The 22,047-nt window shown below is 43.0% G+C and overlaps 1 protein-coding gene across 4 annotated transcripts in view; it reads left to right on the top strand.

The window, feature by feature from the left end:
- The window catches only part of LOC139540873 (homer protein homolog 3-like), a 42,876-nt gene that overhangs the window by 6,101 nt on the left and 14,728 nt on the right, over positions 1–22,047 (top strand). For all 4 annotated transcript variants that reach the window (XM_071344888.1, XM_071344891.1, XM_071344890.1 and 1 more), the window contains 3 exons: positions 11,950–12,106; positions 12,720–12,851; positions 12,957–13,064. In XM_071344888.1, the coding sequence (XP_071200989.1) occupies positions 11,950–12,106; positions 12,720–12,851; positions 12,957–13,064 (397 nt within the window). The remainder of the gene's footprint in view (positions 1–11,949; positions 12,107–12,719; positions 12,852–12,956; positions 13,065–22,047) is intronic.

Below are 22,047 nucleotides of genomic sequence, written 5' to 3'. Positions count from 1 at the left end.
AAGATATATGAATAAGTGATGGTACAGAACGGCATAGGCAAGATGCAGTAGATGGTATCGAGTACAGTATATACATATGAGATGAGTAATGTAGGGTATGTAAACATAAAAGTGGCATAGTTTAAAGTGGCTAGTGATACATGTATTACATAAAGATGGCAAGATGCAGTAGATGATATAGAGTACAGTATATACATATACATTATATTAAGTGGCATTGTTTAAAGTGGCTACCACACAGAAATGCATATTTATGGTTATGAGTGTAATTCAGTTCATGGTGATGTATCCTAAATAGGTACACAAAGGTAGAAATATGCAATATCCTCCTTTGCGTATTTGGGTATTATTCTACACACTGGCTATTCGTTTTAAAGAGCTCGGCCACCAAACGACCAAATTACGTCGGTCCAGACAGGACCAAATCTGAACCAATCATGGACGTTTATGTTCCACAAGTTTGGACATCAAAGTAGAGCACAGTACAGCACAATAGAGTACAGTATAGTTCAGGAGAGTATAGTTTAGTACAGTACATTAGTGTACTCAACTCTAGTATGCTCTACTGTGTACTGTACTGAACTCTACTCAATTCTACTGTACAGGACTGTACTGAACTATACTCTACTTTTCTTTACTGTACTGTGCTCTACTGTACTGTGCTGTGCTGTCCAAACTTGTAAAACATAGATGTCTGATCCGGACCAAATCTGAACCAATCATGGACGTCTATGTTTGGGCTAAATGAAGGCCGGTCCAGACGTCTGTGGACATTGAAATCAAGGCTAGGGCAGACAGACCAAATTACTGATTTGGTAACAGAATTTTCCATTTGAATCACTTAAGAATTCTTAAACTAAGTTGGTATCAGTAAAAACACTAACTAATTGGTAGTTCTACCTTTACTTCTTACTTCTGTGAACTTTTGTTATCCACCCTCATGAGGGAGAGAAATTAGAAAATATCTTAAAGATGTGTGGGTTTTTGGTAACGGAATTTGAAGGCATCAGGTATTCTTAAACTTAAAGAAGCAAGAAAAAAATGTCAACTAAATATACTGTGCATTCGGAAAGTATTCAGACACCTTGACTTTTTCCACATTTTGTTACATTGCAGCCTTATTCCAAAATTGATTAAATCATTTTTTCCCTCATAAATCTACACTCCGAGACAAGATTGTGTCGAGGTACAGATCTGGGGAATGGTACCAAAAAATGTCTGCAGCGTTGAAGATCCCCAAAAACACAGTGGCCTCCATCATTCTTAAATTGAAGAAGTTTGGAACCACCAAGACTCTTCCTAGAGCTGGCTGCCCGGCCAAACTGAGCAATCGGGGGAGAAGGGCCTTTGTCAGGGAGGTGACCAAGAACCCGAAGGTCACTTTGACAGGGCTCCAGAGTTCCTCTGTGGAGATGGTTGTCTTTCTGTAAGGTTCCCCCATCTCTGCAGCACTCCACCAATCAAGCCTTTATGTTAGTGGCCAGACGGAAGCCACTCCTCAGTAAATGGCACATGACAGCCCTCTTGGAGTTTGCCAAAAGGCACCTAAAGGACTCGGAGCAAAGTACAGAGAGATCCTTGATGAAAACCTGCTGCAGAGCGCTCAGGACCTCAGACTGGGGCGAAGGTTCACCTTTCCAAGAGGACAACGACTCTAAGCTCACAGCCAAGACAACTCAGGAGTGGCTTCAGGACAAGTCTCTGAATGTCCTTGAGTGGCCTAGCCAGAGCCCGGACTTGAACCCGATCGAACATCTCTGGAGAGACCTGAAAATAGCTGTGCAGCGATGCTCCCCATCCAACCTGACAGAGCTTGAGAGGATCTGCAGAAAAAAAATGTGAGAAACTCCCCAAAAACAGATGTGCCAAGCTTGTAGTGTCATACCCAAGAAGACTCGTGGCTGTAATCGCTGTCAAAGGTGTACAACAAAGTACTAAGTTAATGGTCTGAATACTTATGTAATATTTCTATTTTTTTATACATTTGCTAAAAAATGGAGGAAAACCCAATTGAATCCATTTTAGAATAAGGCTGTAACGTAAGAAAATTTGGAAAATGTCAAGCGGTCTTAATATTTTCTGAATGCACTGTAAGTGTTGATATTAGTTGGCCGTCTTTACTTCAGCATTGTTTTGAGGTTAAGACTTTTTCTGGTAAATGTTTTCTAAGACTCCTTTTCCATCAGTTGGACAAGAAATCAAAGCCTTTGTTTTATTCCTAATTTTTAGATTGGAAATGGTTCAAAAATGTATATATGCCTTAATCTCTCAAAATATAGACTCTTAGCTTTCATTTGACACCCACTTTGTCATGCTCCTATGAACTTCACACGTTGGTGCTCATGGGTCCTTTTACATGGAATTGACCATAGTCCCCTGAGTGTCATCCCCGTAATGCTTACAGCAGGGGTAACAACTTCGTTTTTTTACCTCAGGGGCCATTTATATAGTTGTCGGCGGAAAACATTGCGAAATAACTCGCATTATTCTATTACCTACATGCAAATATGGCACAAGATTACAATAGCCTAATTGATTTGACAGTTGTGGAGTCCTAGCTTTTTTTTTTATATCATCAGATCTTTTCAAATAATCAGAGGTATTATATGGGGGATATTTACACCCCAGAACTTCTGCATGAAGTAGGTCATTTAGAATCTTTTATCAAATTATTTTTCAGTATCAGAGTTTACCTGTGGTATTCTGCCATCTGTTTCCCCATTGAAGATGTGTCCTTTGTAACATACCACGTGTAGTTTGGAACAGCTTGGAATTATATTTCTATTATATTTCTAGTTATCTGGAAGCTATTGCTTCCAGATAACTTATTTTGATGCTTTCATAGACCACAGAATAACTCATAGGTATTTTCAGGCAGCTGATTGGAATAGGGGGGCCATTTTACAGATCAGTGACTTTGGAAGATGAATTACTGAGGGAGCTTAAGCATGAGATGAAGATCCAAGTGAGGGGGATTAGCCAGTGATGACACTGACTCTGGGTGAACCCACACACCCACGGGTCACTGGGAAAGTGAGTTTTAGAGTTTAACTCGGAACATGAGCAAGAAGCTAATGTCTAATGCGGTTTCACTGTAAATGCAGTTACTGATTTCAGAAAGAACCAATCAATATCACCTGCCTTCACTGTGAAAGGTTCAGAGTTAGACTTTTTTTTACTGACTTACATTTGAAGTCAGTGTGATGAGGAGTAATGTTGATTGAGAGTCGGATCATTTTACCACAATGGACTTTCTTTTGTGCACTTATTTTTCGCTGAGAGGGTGTTTGTTTGGCCAGAATTTTACATTCTGTTGTCAAGTACTACTGACTCAAAACTGATGGACTGGCCTGATGCCAGCACGTTTTTCCATTTGCCCTAAAAATGCAGATTCCTACAGAAGTGATTTGACCAGATACAGAAAGTGGCCCATCCATCGTCAACACCGCCCATGATTAATTCATTGTTGTGAAACGTTTAGATTAATTTATAATATATGGGCGTGCGTACAGCACGGGAAAGGTGATGAAATATAGATACGTGGGGAGAGTAGTAGTCTTTTCCTTCAGTTCCCTCCCTCTCATCCTGCTGGCTGCCAGCCCAGCAGCTGCTGTCCCACTCACCTCGCTAGCCATCCGCTGCTCACCGTCCCCTCTGATCATACAGCTCCAACTTGTTTGTTTCAATGATTCCTTGTACGTTTCATGGTAATCGACTACAGTGTATATATAGGCTAGTCAATGCCAACACACTCCTGGAATGTGTTACATGTAGCTATACAGTAGTACACACTTGTTTTTCCATGAATCAGTTTCATGTAATAATGTACACAAATGTAATTCAGTTCATGCATGAGTGTGGGTGTGCATGTGTGTAGAGAGGCAGGGAGGGGGGCTGAATATGACCTGGAATAGGTTTACAATAATCTATCCGGACAACCCTGACTTTATTAAGACCTTTGCAGAGCAGTGCCATGTTGAATTGAAAATGTCACTGCCATATTTCCCGCATCTCTAGGATACCTGTGCACAACACTGTAAGGGTGGTTTGACATGGCTGCGTAGAGGCTAGTAGTGCAATGAAGCATGTTGGTAGAACGTTGGCGGAGCGTTGAATTGACGGTTCGGTGAGCCCCCCCCCCCCCCCCGGGTCCTCCTTGATCCTGCAGGGCAGCATGGAATGTGCCAGCTGGCCAGACAAAGGCCTGTGTCCCAGAAATGTGTGTCACGGTCATCCCTCCTCCACCCCCCTGCCTCCTCTCCACGGCTCTTTGCTTTCCCTTCTGAGGCCTCGCTTTTGGCTTCCAACCCACTCCCTCCCGGCCAGGGGGAGGGCTCAAGGCCCCATTTTCTCTCTCTCCCTCTGCCCACTCTTGCACTCAGACATGAGGCTTCACAGCGTGAGACATGGCTTCTTTATAACCAAGCTCTCCTGGGCTCCTGTAGAACCTAGATCTGATCCTCTAATGGGAATGAATATGTAATGTATTTATGCTGCAGGACTGATCTTCAGGAGGATTTGAATCCATGTTAATCTATACGTATCATCAAGTCTGTTTATTGTCTAGGCATAGTCACTTTACCCCTACCTACAAGTACATATTACCTCAATTACCTGGACTAACCTGTACCCCCACACATTAACACATTAACTATTACCCACTGTGTGTATGTGTGTATATATAGCCTGGTTATTGTTTTTTTTATTGTGTAACTTTTTTCAACTTTAGTTTATTTAGTAAATATTTTCTTAACTCTTATTTTTCTTAACTGCATTGTTGGTTAAGGGCTTGTAAGTAAACATTTCACGGTAAGGTGTATTCGGCGCATGTAACAAATACAATTGTATTTTATTTGAAGTCTCAACCTGATGCAACTTGACTGATACACGTTGCACTCTGGAGAGATTGGCTAAAAGGGATCTTTTTTTGATTTAACTAGGCAAGTCAGTTCAGAACAAATTCTTATTTTCAATGACGGCCTAGGAACAGTGGGGTAACTGCCTTGTTCAGGGGCAGAACGACTGATTTTTACCTTGTCAGCTCGGGGATTCGATCTTGCAACCTTTCAGTTACTAGTCCAACGCTCTAACCACTAGGCTCCAGCTGTCCTGGAGCTGATCCATCAAGTCAATTGATTAAAGCATAATTCTAATGGCATATTTAATTTTCAAACATTGTCGCGTGTTGCTATTTTGCAAACATTTATAAAAGCAATATGAACTAGAGGAGACAATGGCCTCTGCTTAAACGTTTATTTTCTTTTATTCCAGATCATCAGATTGCATTGTTACTTCCGTCCCACGTGTCTTTCCTGTAACTTCTCCCAGGCTAACACCCAAGATTAGCTACCACCCAAGATTAGCTAGCATGATACTTGATACTTATGCTGGCAATTAGTCGCCAAGTTACCAACTTTTTGTTGGTAACTTGGCGAAACATGGTCAGACTGGGCTGTTATTTTGCAGGGAGGTTGTCCTCCGAATTAGTAACGTGCCCGACTTCATTACATCATTCTAGCTTCCTTGTTATCTGAGAAAATGGGATATGTTACTTTCGTCCTGGTTCTCCCCTACATTGCATAGATTAACATTGTATAAACTCAGCTAGTTGTGTAATGTTGCATTATCTTGTAATGTGTTTGAATCTCCCTACAACATCTGGTAATGGATGTCCTTGACTTTCTGCTTTTATTTTCTTCTAAGAGAGATACAATTGACCCTTCTCTACTGTTGTAACCTCGGACAACAGTTTCTAATAAGACCCACTGTCAAAATCCCCTCACAATGATCTCAAACGTTGTTTTTAATACACAATGAAATTAAACACACTATCCCTTGCTAATCAGGAAATGCTTGGGTATGTTGTGGTGTACCGTAATTACAATTGCTTCACGGAAACCTGGTAAAATTGTTTGTAGTGTGGATAGCCACTAACTGTCTCTGAATTCACTGTCAGCATGCAGTCAAAGCTATTAACCACTTTAAGCTAACTAGCTAGTGCTTCCATTGTATCCTGATGTCGACAGCAGATGGGAGTTGTGTTCATAACATGGCTAGCTAGAAAGCCAGTATGAGGGTTAGCGCTCAGGCTAGAATGAACGGCGGCCGGTGCGTGGGAGAGAGAATATTTGTAGAGTGTAAAAAGTACTTGCACTCAAAACCATGAACAGGAGTAACCCAAGGAGGCTGAGATGCAAAAATAATATAATACAAAAAGTGAAAGGTGCTAATAAAAAAATGTACTGGACATACGTTTCGGCCTTATGCTTTTATCAGTGCTGTACACACAAATTAAGAAGACACGTACTTAAGACCTGCTGTGTGTAACAAGTGCAACAGGAGCAAGCAGATAGTTCATTCGAGACTGGCGAATCGGGAGTCAATGCATATTAATAAGGAATATATAGAAGAGTATCAAAAATCGATAATTCAAATGCCACATAATTGGAAAGAGACAACAGTCTGGGGTACATAACAATATCAGAGGCAAAAGATATGAAATACTCGAGTAGGCTAAAAAGTTCAGCGGGGGGGACGGGGACTGTTAGTGCGTGTAGACAACACTACAAGAAACATACAAGGTCCAATTCCTCACTAGGCCCTTGGGGGTGTAGAGTTTTTAAGTACAAGATCCATCGGGCTTAGCACTGGAGAAGGCGCTCATCCTATATTGCATCTGCAGTTTGAGAGAACACGGTCAATGGCACAGAACTTAAGATCATTCACAGCATGATTAGCCTCATAAAAATGTCTGGCCACTGGTGATTTTAGGTAATTTCTTCAGATGACACTGCGATGCTTATTATTGCGTAACCGTAGTTGCCTACGTGTAATAAATCCAAATAAATAAAATGTTATTGGTCACATACACGTGTTTAGCAGATGTTATTGCGGGTGTAGCGAAATGCTTGTGTTTCTAGCTCCAACAGTGCAGTAATATCTAAAAATGTCACAACATAAACCTAATACACACAAATCTAAGTAAAGGAATGGAATTAACAATATATAAATATATGGACGGGCAATGTCAGAGTGGCATAGACTAAGATACAGTAGAATAGAATACAGCATATACATATGAGATGAGTAATGCAAGATATGCAAACATTGTTAAAGTGACTAGTGTTCCACTTATTAAAGTGGCCAGTGAAAGTCTATGTATATAGGCAGCAGCCTCTGTGCTAGTGATGTCTATTTAACAGTCTGATGGCCTGGAGAGAGAAGCTGTTTTTCAGTCTCTCGGTCCCAGTTTTGATGCACCTGTACTGACCTTGCCTTCTGGATGATAGCAGGTTGAACAGGCAGTGGCTTGGGTGGTTGTTGTCCTTGATGATCTTTTTGGCCTTCCTGTGACACCGGGTGCTGTAGGTGTGCTGGAGGTCAGGAAGTGTGCTCCTGATGATGTGTTGGGCAGACCAAACCACCCTCTGGAGAGACCTGCGGTTGCGGGCGGTGCAGTTGCCGTACCAGGCGGTGATACAGCCCGACAGGATGCTCTCAATTGTGCATTTTTAAATGTTTTAGGGTTTTAAGGCGCTGTTGCGCCTTCTTCACCACACTGTCTGTGTGGGTGGACCATTTCAGTTTGTCAGTTATGTGTACGCCGAGGAAATTTAAGCTTTCCACCTTCTCCACTGCAGTCCACGATCATCTCCTTTGTTTTATTGACATTGAGTGAGAGGTTATTTTCTTGGCATCACACTCCGAGCCCTCACCTCCTCCCTGTAGGCTGTCTCGTCATTGTCGGTAATCAAGCCTACTACTGTTGTCATGTCTGCAAACTTGATGATGAGTTGGAGGCCTGCTTGGCCACACAATCATGGGTGGTGAACAGGGAGTACAGGAGGGGGCCGAGAACACACCCTTGTGGGGCCCTAGTGTTGAGGATCAGTGAAGTAGAGGTGTTGTTTCCTACCTTCACCACCTGGGGGCGGTCGGTCAGGAAGTCCATGACCCAGTTGCACAGGGTGGGGTTCAGACCCAGGGCCTTGAGCTTAATGATGAGCTTGGAGGGTGCTATGGTGTTGAATGCTGAGCTATAGTCAATGAACAGCATTCTTACATAAGTATTCCTCTTGTCCAGATGGGATAGGACAGTGTGCAGTGCGATGGCGATTGCACCGTCTGTGGATCTATTGGGGCGGTAAGCAAATTGAAGTGGGTCTGGGGTGACAGGTAAGGTAGACGTGATATGATCCTTGACTAGTCTCTCAAAGCACTTCATGATGACAGAAGTGAGTGCTATGGGGCGGTAGTCATTTAGTTCAGTTCCCTTAGCTTTCTTGGGTACAGGAACAATGGTGGCCATCTTGAAGCATGTGGGGACAGCTGACTGGGATAGGGAGAGTTTGAATATGTCCGTAAACACACCAGCCAGCTGGTCTGTGCATGCTCTGAGGACGCGGCTAGGGATTCCGTCTAGGCCGGCAGCCTTGCGAGGGTTAACACGCTTAAATGTCTTACTCACGGCCACGGAGAAGGAGAGCCCAGAGTCCTTCATAGCGGGCCGCGTCGGTGGCACTGTGTTATCCTCAAAGTGGGTGAAGTAGGTGTTTAGCTTGTCCGGAAGCAAGATGTCGGTGTCCGCGACGTAGCTGGTTTGCCTTTTGTAGTCCGTGATTGTCTGTAGACCCTGCCACATACGTTCATGTCTGAGCCGTTGAATTGTGACTCCACTTTGTCTCTATATTGATGTTTTGCCTGTTGGATTGCCTTGCGGCAGGAATAACTACACTGTTTGTATTCTGCTATATTCCCAGTCACCTTGACAATGGTTAAATGCAGTGGTTCGCACTTTCAGTTTTTCGTGCGAATGCTGCCATCTATCCACGGTTTCTGGTTAGGGAAAGTTTTAATAGTCACAGTGGGTACAACATCTCCTATACACTTCCTGAAAAACCCAGTCACCATATCAGTATATTCGTCAATATTATTCTCGGAAGCTACCCGGAACATATCCCAGTCTGCATGATCAAAACAATCTTGAAGCTTGGATTCAGATTGGTCAGACCAGCGTTGAATAGTCCTTAGCAAGTGTTCATCCTTTTTGAGTTTCTGCCTCCAGGAAGGGAGGAGCAAAATGAATACCAGTGTATTGCAAGCCGCATGGACAAGACAGTAGATACACTACATTGTTAGATCCACAGGCAATTAATCTATTGATGGTGTATTCTTTATTTGTAATGAACGATCTGAAGGTGTTGGACTTTTTAATACCTGTACAGGCCACACAATATGTGACGGGAAGAAACCACGGGCATCATCCAAACGTTCCTTAGGAGATTTCGATAAGTCATAAGTGACTTACGCCTCGATCACACCGACAGTGTCATTGCATTTTGGTACGCCAAAACATTCATTTCCAATGGAACGCTGTGTTTGCCTTGCAGCGTTGTGTTGCAGAGGCAGTTGCAGTGCATTCTGTGTGGTGAATACGTTGGATTTATCAAACATGGAACATATGCATCAAATTATGGTAGCAAAAGGTGAATGTTGAACTTTTGTTGCACACATGTAGATGCTGCTGCGTACCATTTTGTGCAATTACGCTGAAGGTGTAATCGAGGCATTACGCATACTTTTGATAAATCCAACATATGCAACACACAGAACGCCCTGAAACTGCCTTTGCAACGCAATGCTGCAAGGCAAACGCAGCGTTCCATTGGAAATGAATGTACTTCAGTACCACTGGTCAATTATTTCAACTATATATTTTTTTACTCACTGGCTTTCATGTGTTGCTATCCATTGGAGCACAGATTGGTTGGCCAAAATTCTGGGGCAGGGCTTAGCGAACATCAAATCCAGCAAGGTTTCCCAAACTCGGTCCTGGGCCCCTCCCCTCCCCGGGTGCACATTTTGGTCTTTGCCCTAGCACTACACAGCTGATTCAAATAATGAAAGTTTGATGAGCTACGTAGTGTGTGTGTGTGTGTAGTGCTAATCAACTGTGTAGCGCTGAGGCAAAAACCAAAGTGTGCACCCAGGGGGGGCCCCAAGACCGAGTTTGAGAAACCCTGAATTAGAGGATGAGTTGGCTTCTGGAAATATCAAATCACTATCCATTGATATAGGTTCTTTTAACAGATAGCCTCCAGGGTTTTTTTTGGATCCAAAAGTGGCTTAGGCGGTGGGCGTGGCAGGGGCCGTAACAGGGTGGTGCGGTCTGCCCCCATCTTGGTGGTGTAGAGAAATGTTTGCATTTTTAAGCCAATTTCCTGCAATTCTACAATGGAGCTAAGAGTTGTTTTCAGTTTTCAAGCTAATTTCCTGCAATTGTATGCATTTTGCCATGGCTAATGCCATGTTATTTTGATCAAACATAATAACAAAATCTATACTGCTAAATTCATTGTTTGGGGAATTTTCAATTCTCCCTGTTTAGCTTTTATTTTGGTGATTTGTTAGTTATCAAAGATTATATGATTAAAAAACAACATTAGGTACACCCATCTAGTACCGGCTCAGACCACCCCCTTTGCATCCATAACATCTTGAATTCTTCGGGGAATGGAAACATTGATCAATTGGTATCAAAGAACCTAGCGATGCCAGGAAAACAATCCCCACACCACCGCCACCAGCCTGTACCGTTGACACCAGGCAGGATGGGGCCATGGATTCATACTACTTACGCATAACACAACAGGAACCGGTATTCATCAGACCAGGCAATGTTTTTCCACTCCTCAATTGTCCAGTGTTGGTGATCACATGCCCACTGCAGCCGCTTCTTCTTGTTTTTAGCTGATCGGAGTAGAATCCGGTGTGGTCATCTGCTTCAATAGCCGATCCATGATAATTATCAACGGGTTGTGTGTTCTGGGATGCCGTTCTGCACACCACTGTTGTGCCATTCTACTTCAACGAGCTGTTTTCACCTACAGGACTACCACTGACTGGATGTTTTTTGGTTTTGCGCACTGTTCTCGGTAAACCCTAGACACTGTCATACGTGAAAAGCTCAGGAGGCTGGACGTTTCTGAGATACTGGAACCGGCGCGCCTGGCATGGACGCTCAAACCATGCTCAAAGTCACTTAGGTCACTCGTTTTGCCCATTCTAACATTCAATCAAACAGTAACTGAATGCCTGTCTGCCTGCGACTCACTGTATGTTGGAGCGAAAAAACTGGCCACTGAGTGTGTACGTCCATTATCTTTTCTACATACTCTATATCTGGTTTTAGTCGTTTAAGTTTACACTGAACGCGCTTTTCAAGCCTTACATATTCTCCCACTGTTTTTTCTCCACTGTTTGGACTTTAAAAAAATGCTTAGGCGGCACTACACAAGGATTTAAATGGCAGAAAAAACCCTGGCCTTTCCTTCTAACCTAGCCTCTGTCGAGTACCCAACAACCAGATGTTCCAGGTTTTCAAAGGAAAAGGAAAGTGAGCCTGTGGTGCAACTTCCGCTTTTGGACATTAACAAGGCGACACTCCATCTTAACTCCTCCACATTTACTGGATTGGTTGAGCAGTGCAGTAGAGAACCTGCCCCCGGTAGTTATTTACCAGTAGGTAGAAGATCTAGCTTCAGGCATTTATTTTATGCCTGCTACATTAGGTCATTCCTAACCTAAACCCACAACAATACCCACAGGCTATAGAAATAATGAAATGCCATCCATTTAAAAGATGGGAATGTCTGAGCAATATGTGCCTCTGCAGAACATTTTCTTTTCAGAACTATTTTGTTTGTTTGGCCTTTAAGTTGTTAATGCGTTGTGGTGGCTCATTTGAAAGAGAGCCATTTCCAGCGCTCAAAATGAATCCGAGTGTGAATCTCAAACAGGGGCTCCCCTCCCACAGCTTGAGTGGCAGCAATGGAATCATGTAAAAGTAACATGCATACGTCCTCCATTTCACCTCCTTGTCTTAGAAGAGAATGGCAGTGAGTGACAGGGCTGCATTGCTAAATAACCTTGTGTGTTTCTCCCCTGAAGGGAACAACCCATCTTCAGTGCCAGAGCGCACGTCTTCCAGATAGACCCGGCCACCAAGAGGAACTGGCTTCCTGCCAGCAAGCATGCCGTCACCGTCTCCTTCTTCTACGATGCCAATCGGAGTGTGTACCGCATCATCAGTGTGGGGGGCACCAAGGTGAGATGTGAACCCCGCTGGCTCTCTCTTACCAACATGGTCCTCATTGTCCAGATTGCCTTTGATGCAGTATGATTGAACAGCAGAGTCCCCTTTGAGTAACACCATTAGTAAGGACCTGCTGTGTCATGTCTGGTAGAGGGTAGTTAGATGTACCCCTGGCTGCTTCCCAACACACATTATAGGGGACCTGGCCTGCTCTTGACTAATGAGCATGTAACATTTTCTAGTCCTGCCTCCCTATACTTGTCCTACAAAGGGTGCTTCAAAGGTAGTCAGCAGACATATTATTATTTTGCTTAGGTTTTTGTCAGTACTAGAGTGAATGGATGTCCTTACTCAATGAGAATGTTAATGCTCTCGCTCACTGAATGGGTTGATGGATTAAAAAGGGAAATGGTGAACTTTAGACACGTCTGCAATTTAGTACATTTTGTACAATAATGCCTTTGTCTGATGTGTTGGTAATGTTGTTTTTCTCTGTGAATGTATTATCAGTAGGCCCCAGGCAAGGTGGCAGAATCAAGCAGTGATGTGTGAAGTTTTCCTTTGTTGCTTTGTTGATTAGAAATAAGCGGTTGATTTATTCCACGGCCTCTGCCATCCATCACAGGCCATCATCAACAGCACCATCACCCCCAACATGACCTTCACCAAAACCTCCCAGAAGTTTGGCCAGTGGGCTGACAGCCGCGCCAACACCGTGTATGGCCTGGGCTTTGCCACCGAGCTACAGCTTCAGCAGGTTAGTCACCACTATAGACTGTCTCAAATTCAGAAGAAACACATTTCTAATGGACACTGGTTGACTAATTACTCTGATACTTACATTTAACTTTTTATTCCGTAGTTTTCAGACCAGTTCAAGGAAGTGAAAGAAGCAGCACGTCTTGCAAGGGAGAAATCACAGGAGAAATTTGAACTGACCAACCCCGCGCTGAATATCGCCGCCCCACAGGTGAGGCCTGGAATTGCAGCTGTTCGATTAGCCCCATAAGTTAACTGCTGAGGCATGACAGATAAGCACATGGCTTAGCAGTGCTACCCTCAGGATCGTGTGTGTATATGACAGATAAGCACATGGCTTAGCAGTGCTACCCTCAGGACCGTGTGTGTGTGTGTGTGTGTGTGTGTGTGTGTGTGTGTGTGTGTGTGTGTGTGTGTGTGTGTGTGTGTGTGTGTGTGTGTGTGTGTGTGTGTGTGTGTGTGTGTGTGTGTATATATATATACATACAAAATATTATTATATTTTTTTACTATTTTCTGCATCGATAAATAATAGTGAAAACATCAAAACTATGAAATAACACATATGGAATCATGTAGTAACCAAAAAAGTGTTAAACAAATCAAAATATGTTATATTTGAGGTTCTTCAAAGTAGCCACCCTTTGCCTTGATGACAGCTTTGCACATTCTTGGCATTTTCTCAACCAGCTTCACCTGGAATGCTTTTCCAACTGTCTTGAAGGAGTTCCTACATATGCTGAGCACTTGTTGGCTGCTTTTCCTTCACTCTGCAGTCCAACTCATCCCAAACCATCTCAATTTGGTTGAAGTCTGGACATTGTGGAGGCCAGGTCATCTGATAAGGCACTCCATCACTCTCCTTGGTCAAATAGCCCTTCCACAGCCTGGAGGTGTGTTTTGGGTCATTCTCCTGTTGAAAAACAAATGATAGTCCCAATGATAGTCCCTGCAGAATGCTGTGGTAGCCATGCTGGTTAAGTGTGCCTTGAATTCTAAATCAATCACAGACAGTGTCACCAGCAAAGCACCATCACACCTCCTCCTCCATGCTTCATGGCGGGAACCACACATGCGGAGATCATACGTTCACCTACTCTGTCTCACAAAGACATGGTGGTTGGAACCAAAAATCTCAAATTTGGACTCCAGATCAAAGGACAGATTTCCACCGGTCTAATGTCCATTGCTCGTCTTTCTTGGCCCAAGCCAGTCTCTTCTTCTTATTGGTGTCCTTTAGTAGTAGTTTCTTTGCAGTAATTCGACCATGAAGGCCTGATTTCACGCGGTCTCCTCTGAACAGTTGATGTTGAGATGTCTGTTTCTTGAACTCTGTTAAGTATTTATTTGGGCTGCAATATCTGAGGCTGGTAACTCTAATTAACTTATCCTCCGCAGCAGAGGTAACCCTGGGTCTTCCTTTCCTGTGGCGGTCCTCATGAGAGCCAGTTTCATTATAGCGCTTGATGGTTTTTGCGACTGCACTTTTAGAAACTTTCAAAACCCAGTGCACTAAATTTGTTAAACAATATTTTTTTCAATTTATTCTTTATTTTTGTTAATATATACTTTTTTTCACTGTTCAAACATTTACATCAGAAGGTGCAAAGTTGGGGCCTCCCCGAGTGGCGCAGTGCTTGAGGCATCACTACAGACCCGGGTTCGATCCCAGGCTGTGTCACAAGTGGCCACGACCTGGAGTCCCATAGGACGGTGCACAATTGGCCCAGCTTCATCCGGGATAGGGGCTTTACTTGGCTCATTGCATTCTAGCGACTCCTTGTGGCGGGTCGGGCGCCTGCAGGCTGACTTCGGTCGTCAAGTTGAACTGTGTGCAGCTGGCTTCCGGGTTAAACGGGCGGGTGTTAAGAAGTGCGGTTTGGCGGGTCATGTTTCGAAGAACGCATGACTAGACCTTTTCTTCTCCCAAGACCGTTGGGGAGTTGCAGCGATGAGACAAGATCACAATTGGATATCATGAAAATGGGTGTTAAATACAAAAAAAAATACAAAAATACAAAAAAAGGTGTAAAGTAATGGGCAAAGACACAAAACATCCACATCAAATTTGTATATTTTCTTGATCAAATAACATGGAAAACAACCAATTTTTGTGCGGTATTAATTTACCGTCCTTACAAACCACTTCATGTAAATGTACATTACTGTGTTGTAAATAGGCTGGTCATCTAGGTTTGTACCTGTAGACTTTCCCTCACCATGAAGAAAAACAATGCACAATACAGTAATTGAGTACATTGAGACATCAGCTAGTTTGTGGTGATGTGGTTGTTGGTAGATCATGGTGATTGCAATGCTAGGGTTGTGGGTTTGATTCCCACGGGGGACCAGTACGAAAAAGTATGTGAATTGATGCACTCACTACTGTAAGTTGCTCTGAATAAGAGCATCTACTAAAAAGGAAAAGGAATGAATATACCATTTCAGTTTTCACATAGAAATAAGTCTTTTAAGAAACTAGAAAACATAAGCTATATCAAGCAAGTATTTTTATATTCCATAAGTATTATCAGATTAACGTTTTTGTACAGATAATTATCAATTACAAAAGCTGGTAAACACTCAAATACATTTTTGTAAAAACATTTTCACAAAAGTGGTGCACTGGGTTAGTCCTGTATTAGTGGACTGATATAGACGTCTTCAGTGCGGGCAATCATTTCTTTCTGCATCCCTCCTGTCTGCTAAAAAAACGGAACACCCCCACCCCAAACTACTTCCCATGGCTATTCCTCCAAAGATTCTCTTGTACCATGTTGTGTGCTGAAAGGCATTATGGTTGTTTGTTTCTTGGGAATTAATATGGGATATATAATCACTGGGTTACGTTTGAAGGATTTGCTGTATAAATAATGACAGCTTGAGCCAATGTGGGCGGGAGACACAACTTATACACCGCACAAACTATGTAAATACAAACTAATTGCGTTTGAAAATCACATTGTTATACAGCTCGTTGTTACAGAGCCAACCTGAATCGATGGCTCGGCCAATTCATTCGAATGGCTATTTCAGCAAAGTAATTGGAATCCATTGCTTGATAAGTGCTAGGGCCATTTTGGTTATTTGTTTTTGTACCAACATGCATTGAATGAGAGCTGTGTGTGTGCTGCAAACCACTAACAAGAAGCCATTGAACATGAGTAGCTGCCAACAGTATAAGGCAAACATGTTTTTTTCAGAATAGCGCTAGTCACGGGGGAAGCAGTTTTCCATACTGTCTACAGCCAACCAGAGCCTTTGTGTAACTGTACAATAGCCTTGCTATTTAGCATATTGGATAAACAGGCATTAGGCAGCATTCTACTGGCATGAATTCCTATTATGCACGACTATGAACAATGGGCAGTATAGAGTAGGATACCCCGGGAAGTCATTGTTTGGGTATTCATAAATGTGACATAACTCCAACAATACAGCAGAAACAACGGTACATTCTTCTTCATAGCTTTCCTGGTTTGTGATATTCTCGAGTCATGTTTTACAAGGCACATCTTACAGCTGGGCTTATTTTGATGTGATCTGATTTCACTCTGTTTTATCACATTAGTTCCACAAACTATGCCCCCGTGCCCGTTGACACCAGGCAGAAACATTCCTTTGGCTACTGTGGGAATGTATAATGTAATTGCAATGGGGTCACCTAGGAAACTGGCTGGAGCACAGCGCATTTCTTTGTACAGTTCACTGACTCATTCCTCTCCTCCATCTAGAGTGCACTCATCCCTGTACTTTCAGACACACACACACACACACACACACACACACACACACACACACACACACACACACACACACACACACACACACACACACACACACACACACACACACACACACACACACACACACAGTCTGGCTTTGGCTTTCTGTTTGACTTGTAGATAAGTTAAGTCAAACGTATCGATTTGTGTTCTGTGAATTAAACACAAGTGGTGCAGTTTCATGTATGAAATATATGCTGACATTTAGCATACACATGGCGGTCCTAATATGACACCACTTCATGAAAGAATTATTGTAATTGACTTAAGTCATTATGGTTATGGCAGATGTGTTGTCACGTCTATGATATAACTGTAAAAGCTTTGTCTGGAGGTCCTGCATTTTAGTGTTGTAAAGCTTATTAGTGACTTTATTTTGTAGCTGGAGGGACAGCTACAAAAGAAGCGTTGTTGATGCTCCAGGTTTTGGTTCCTCTCCCATTGTATTAATTCACCCACACTCCAAACCTTACAAGCCCTGGCCACTGACAAATAGCATGGGTACACCCACTTCTTTCACTGCCTCCAAGGCAGCAGTACACTCCCACTGATGCAGAGCTATGTCGTTAGGGTGCATCTCAACAGTCTAAAGTATATTACTTTCATCCTCGGCTTCGTATCTGATAGGTGAAAGCAATATGCTTGATGTCTATTGGGAATTAGCTTTCACCTGTCCACTTCTTCTTTCACATATTTTGTCAGAGCAGATGACGGAAAGGAGATCAGGAGGCAACGTTAGTCCCCTGAGATGTGAAGTCTGCATTCAGGCGTCAGTCATGCTGTAGGCGCATCATGGTCATTCATGACAGGAGCTAGGAACTTCCCTGTGAACCGGGGCTATACATGATGGCAGCCATATGAAAAGGGCGAGTACGAGGGTTGTCTATATTTAATATGACCTCACCGTTAAGAACCCACAAAGAGAGCCGGCATGTACCGAAATATGCCTCTGATGCAAGGGCTTATTAATTAATAACGCTGGTTCAGGGTCTCAAGGAAACCAAGTGTAAAGGAAAGGTATAAAGCAAGGGAAATAGGTTTGACAAAGACTCCGATAAATAAGTCAACAGTGGTGATGTACTTGGTTTGCGGTGGCACAGGGTTATAACTTTGGTTTAATATTTTATAGCTGTTTGAAATTAAAATGTATAGTTTTTAATCATTTCATCCTCTTCCTTTTATGGTCATGAAACTCAGTAGAGCTTTATTCTATAGCCCTACTACATATGATATTTTCCTAGAGAAATTGTTGTAACAATGGGTACTTAATTCTACACAATTAGTAATTACCTAGAACCAAATTTCACAGAATCCAAAAGGAAATTAGCATGTAATTATCATTATACAAGGTAATTACAAAATATGAAGGGAATAGCTGACTGAAATAAAGCATAACCAGCGACTATCTTTGTTTTATTTTTTTGCATAAAATGGTGTGCACTGGACCAGACAGTATGACACTGAAATATTGCTGATTATTGCTCTTTTTTTTAAGCTCTGTTCATGAAAACACACTTATCTCTCTCTTCTCACCCATTCTCTTTTCCCCCCACGTGGGTGCCCTCTGCCTCGCTGCCACTGATGCACCATCTGCTTGCTCATCTCACAGCTCTCTCAGGTTAGTGTCATGTCTATTACACCTCTTTTCTCTCTGCTGCCGACTGGCACAGAGAGCGCACTCCCTGCACGTTATTCCAAAGTCATTCTCCCCATCACATCCCAGATGCCCTACTTCATGATGCATTTTCAATGGGACTTGGGAGTTCCTAGAAGACCCCCTAGTGTTTCCATGAGCCATTGTTCTCAATAATGCAGTAACAGTATGATGAGGGTAGATTTGGAGAGCGGGAAACAGGAAAAAAAGCATATCATTCCATGATCAAATACAATCTGTCTGTACATTTTAAGGGAAAAGATTCCACTTGAGATATGATCATTTGAACTACAACCCTAATGAGCTATTCCACTCATTAGGATGTAGTACTGTTGTATGTTTGCACTTGCTCCAATTGGAATGCACTAGTCAACGATGAGGGGAAACTGTTGGAAATTTGTAATCCATTATTACTTAAACATGATCCACATTATGAATAATGTAGAGAACTGTGGTCCCTAGCCATTGACTTTGGTGTGTGGAGTTGTCTTAGCTTTGATTTCTTGCTCTTCACTTTTGGACCTAGCTAGCGCTAGCTCTGTTTGAATGCTGGCCCTGTGCATTTTTTATCCACGTTTTTTAAGTATAGTGAGGGAGTAGCTAGGTCGTAGAAACAACTTCCTTGGGGGAATACACACAGGCTGACTCTGAGACGAATTAATAATACAAGATTTTCTGAGTGCAGGGGTGTAATGCCTCACGGATGCACTCGGCGCTTGTCGAGCTCAAGTTTAGTTCCCTTTCAGTCAGTCAACTTTGGTACAACATACTATGGGGTGTCGAACTCTCACGACTTCGGTTGAAGGATCTACAATCACTCCTGACAAGGCCAATGAAATCCGGGCCTCACTGGAAGCCCCGCCTTCCACAGGTGATAAGCGTGAGGCTCGGATTCATTCCTTCAATTATTCCGCACTTCACCTCTGTGTGAACAGGAATGATTCACGCTACTAAAACAAACAATTGGAACACGAGAATGTCTTACTTTGCATCAACTAAACTGCCCCGTAGTGGTAGAGCCTGCTCACCCCCTGGACGTTGTGTGCTAACGTTTGTATGGTTCTCATAAGTTTCCTAATCACAAACAGTTATTCCTCTAATTATTTGGCCTGGCTATAGCAAATAAGTAAAATGGCTTACGTGACCGAGATGAAAAAAGGCTAACAAGCCTCCACATTTTGTTATGTTATTCTAAAATTGATTAAATTGCTTTTTCCCGGGGCCTCCCGGATGACGCAGTGGTCTAACGCACTGCATCGCAGTGCTAGCTGCGATGCAGAGACTCTGGGTTCGGGCCCAGGCTCTGTCGCAGCCGACCGCGACCGGGAGGTCCATGGGGCGACGCACAATTGGCCTAGCGTCGTACGGGTTAGGCCGGCAGGGATATCCTTGTCTCATCGCGCAATAGCGACTCCTGTGGCGGGCCGGGCGCAGTGCACACTGACCAGGTCGCTAGGTGTACGGTGTTTCCTCCGACACATTGGTGCGGCTGGCTTCTGGGTTGGATGCGCGTGTGTTAAGAAGCAGTGCGGCTTGGTTGGGTTGTGTTTCGGAGGACGCATGGCTCTCAACCTTCGCCTCTCCCGAGCTCGTACGGGAGTTGTAGCGATGAGACAAGACAGTAACTACTAACAATTGGATACTACGAAATTGGGGAGAAAAAGGGGGTAAAAAAATATATATAAAAAAAATTATTTGCTTTTCCCCCGCAACCCCATAATGACAAAGCAAAAACAGGTTTTTATAATTTTTTGCTAATTTATTTAAAAAAAAAATATATATATATATCACAATTACATAAGTATTCAGACCCTTTACTCAGTACTTTGTTGAAGCACCTTTGGCAGTGATTACAGCCTCAAGTCTTCTTGGGTATGACACCTCGAGCCTGGCACACCTGTATTTGGGGAGTGTCTCCCATTCTTCTCTGCAGATCCTCTCAAGATCTGTCAGGTTGGATGGGGAGCGTCGCTGCGCAGCTATTTTCGTTCGATCGGGTTCAAGTCCGGGCTCTGGCTTGGCCACTCGATGACATTCAGAGACTTGTCCCAAAGCCACTCCTGCATTGTCTTGGCTCTGTGCATAGGGTCACTGTCCTGTGGAAGGTGAATCTTCACACCAGTCTGAGGTCCTAAGCACTCTGGAGTAGGTTTTCATCAAGGATCTCTCTGTACTTTGCTCTGTTCATCTTTCCCTTGATCCTGACTAGTCACCCAGTCCCTGCAGCTGAAAAACATTCCAACAGCATGACGCTGCCACCACCATGCTTCACCGTAGGGATGGTGCCAGGTTTCCTCCAAACGTGACACATGGCATTCAGGCCAAATAGTTCAATCTTGGTTTCATTAGACTAGAGAATCTTGTTTTTCATGGTCTGAGAGTCCTTTAGGTAACTTTTGGCGAACTCCAAGCGGGCTGTCGTGCCTTTTACTGAGGAGTGGCTTCCTTCTGGCCAATCTACCATAAAGGCCTGTTTGGTGGAGTGCTTCTGGAAGGTTCTCCCATCTCCACAGAGGAACTCTGTGCTCAGTTTGGCCGGGCGGCCAGCTCTAGGGAGAGTCTTGGTGGTTCCAAACTTCTTCCATTTAAGAAAAATGGAGGCCACTGTGTTTTTGGGGACCTTCAATGCTGCAGACATTATTTGGTACCCTTCCACACATCTGTGCCTCGACACAATCCTGTCTCGGAGCTCTACGGACAATCCCTTCGACCTCGTGGCTTGGTTTTTGCTCTGACATACACTGTCAACTGTGGGACCTTAAATAGACAGGCCTTTCCAAATCATGTCCAATCAATTGAATTTACCACAAGTGGACAATCAAGTTGTAGAAACAGCTCAAGGATGATCAATGGAAACAGGATGTGCCTGAACTCAATTTCGAGTCTCATAGCAAAGGGTCTGAATACTTATGTAAATAAGGCATTTCTGTTTTTTATTTTAAATACATTTTCAAAAACGTATAAAACACGGTTTTCACTTTGTCATTATAGGGTATTGTGTGTAGATTGAGGGAACACATTTATCTAATCCGTTTTATAATAAGGCTGTAACTTAACAAAATGTGCTAAAAGTCAATGGGTCTGAATACTTTCCGAATGCACTGTACAATACAGAGAATTGTCTTTCAGTATCCACTGGCATACAAATGAAAGGAAGCATTGCAACTCGGGCAATGTTCCTTAGAATTTAAGTCATTTTAAAAGGAAAGAGCCATATGCTGCTTCATGCTCTACAAAGTAATGCGTTTAGCAGCTGTGTGGCTCCCCATGGTTGCTTGTTCAACTTTGAACCTGTGTCGCGGATACAGATGTGGGATCTTCATTTGATCACCCTGTTGCAGGAGAATTTCCTGCAAGGCTTCTGAAGTTTGTAATTTTCACTTTGAAATGTCAGACTTGATTTTCCCTTATGGAAAACGTATCAACCCCTACAAAAATGTCCAATAATTATAAGCCCCATAATAATTCACATTTCCTGTTGCTGTAGGATTATTTAGCAAAGTGGCTCAAATTAAGATCCTACATCAGTATGGTGGTTGATAAATGACCTAATTACTTTTGGCAACCTGTTGTTTTGGATGAGGTGTCTGAATGTATAGCGACAGCTTGTCATCTTCTTCCTGTCATTTTATTGTACTAACGAGGGCTAATGAGTCAACCATTTATCTTTGTCAGGTAACAGAAACGGTACAATACTAATACAGAATAAAAAAAACAGTTTGAATGTCCCTCGAACAATAAATATCTACTCACAT

Source organism: Salvelinus alpinus, chromosome 16, assembly GCF_045679555.1.
Source record: "Salvelinus alpinus chromosome 16, SLU_Salpinus.1, whole genome shotgun sequence".
NCBI classification, from domain to species: Eukaryota; Metazoa; Chordata; class Actinopteri; order Salmoniformes; family Salmonidae; genus Salvelinus; species Salvelinus alpinus.
This window is presented reverse-complemented; position numbering and strand designations above follow the sequence as displayed.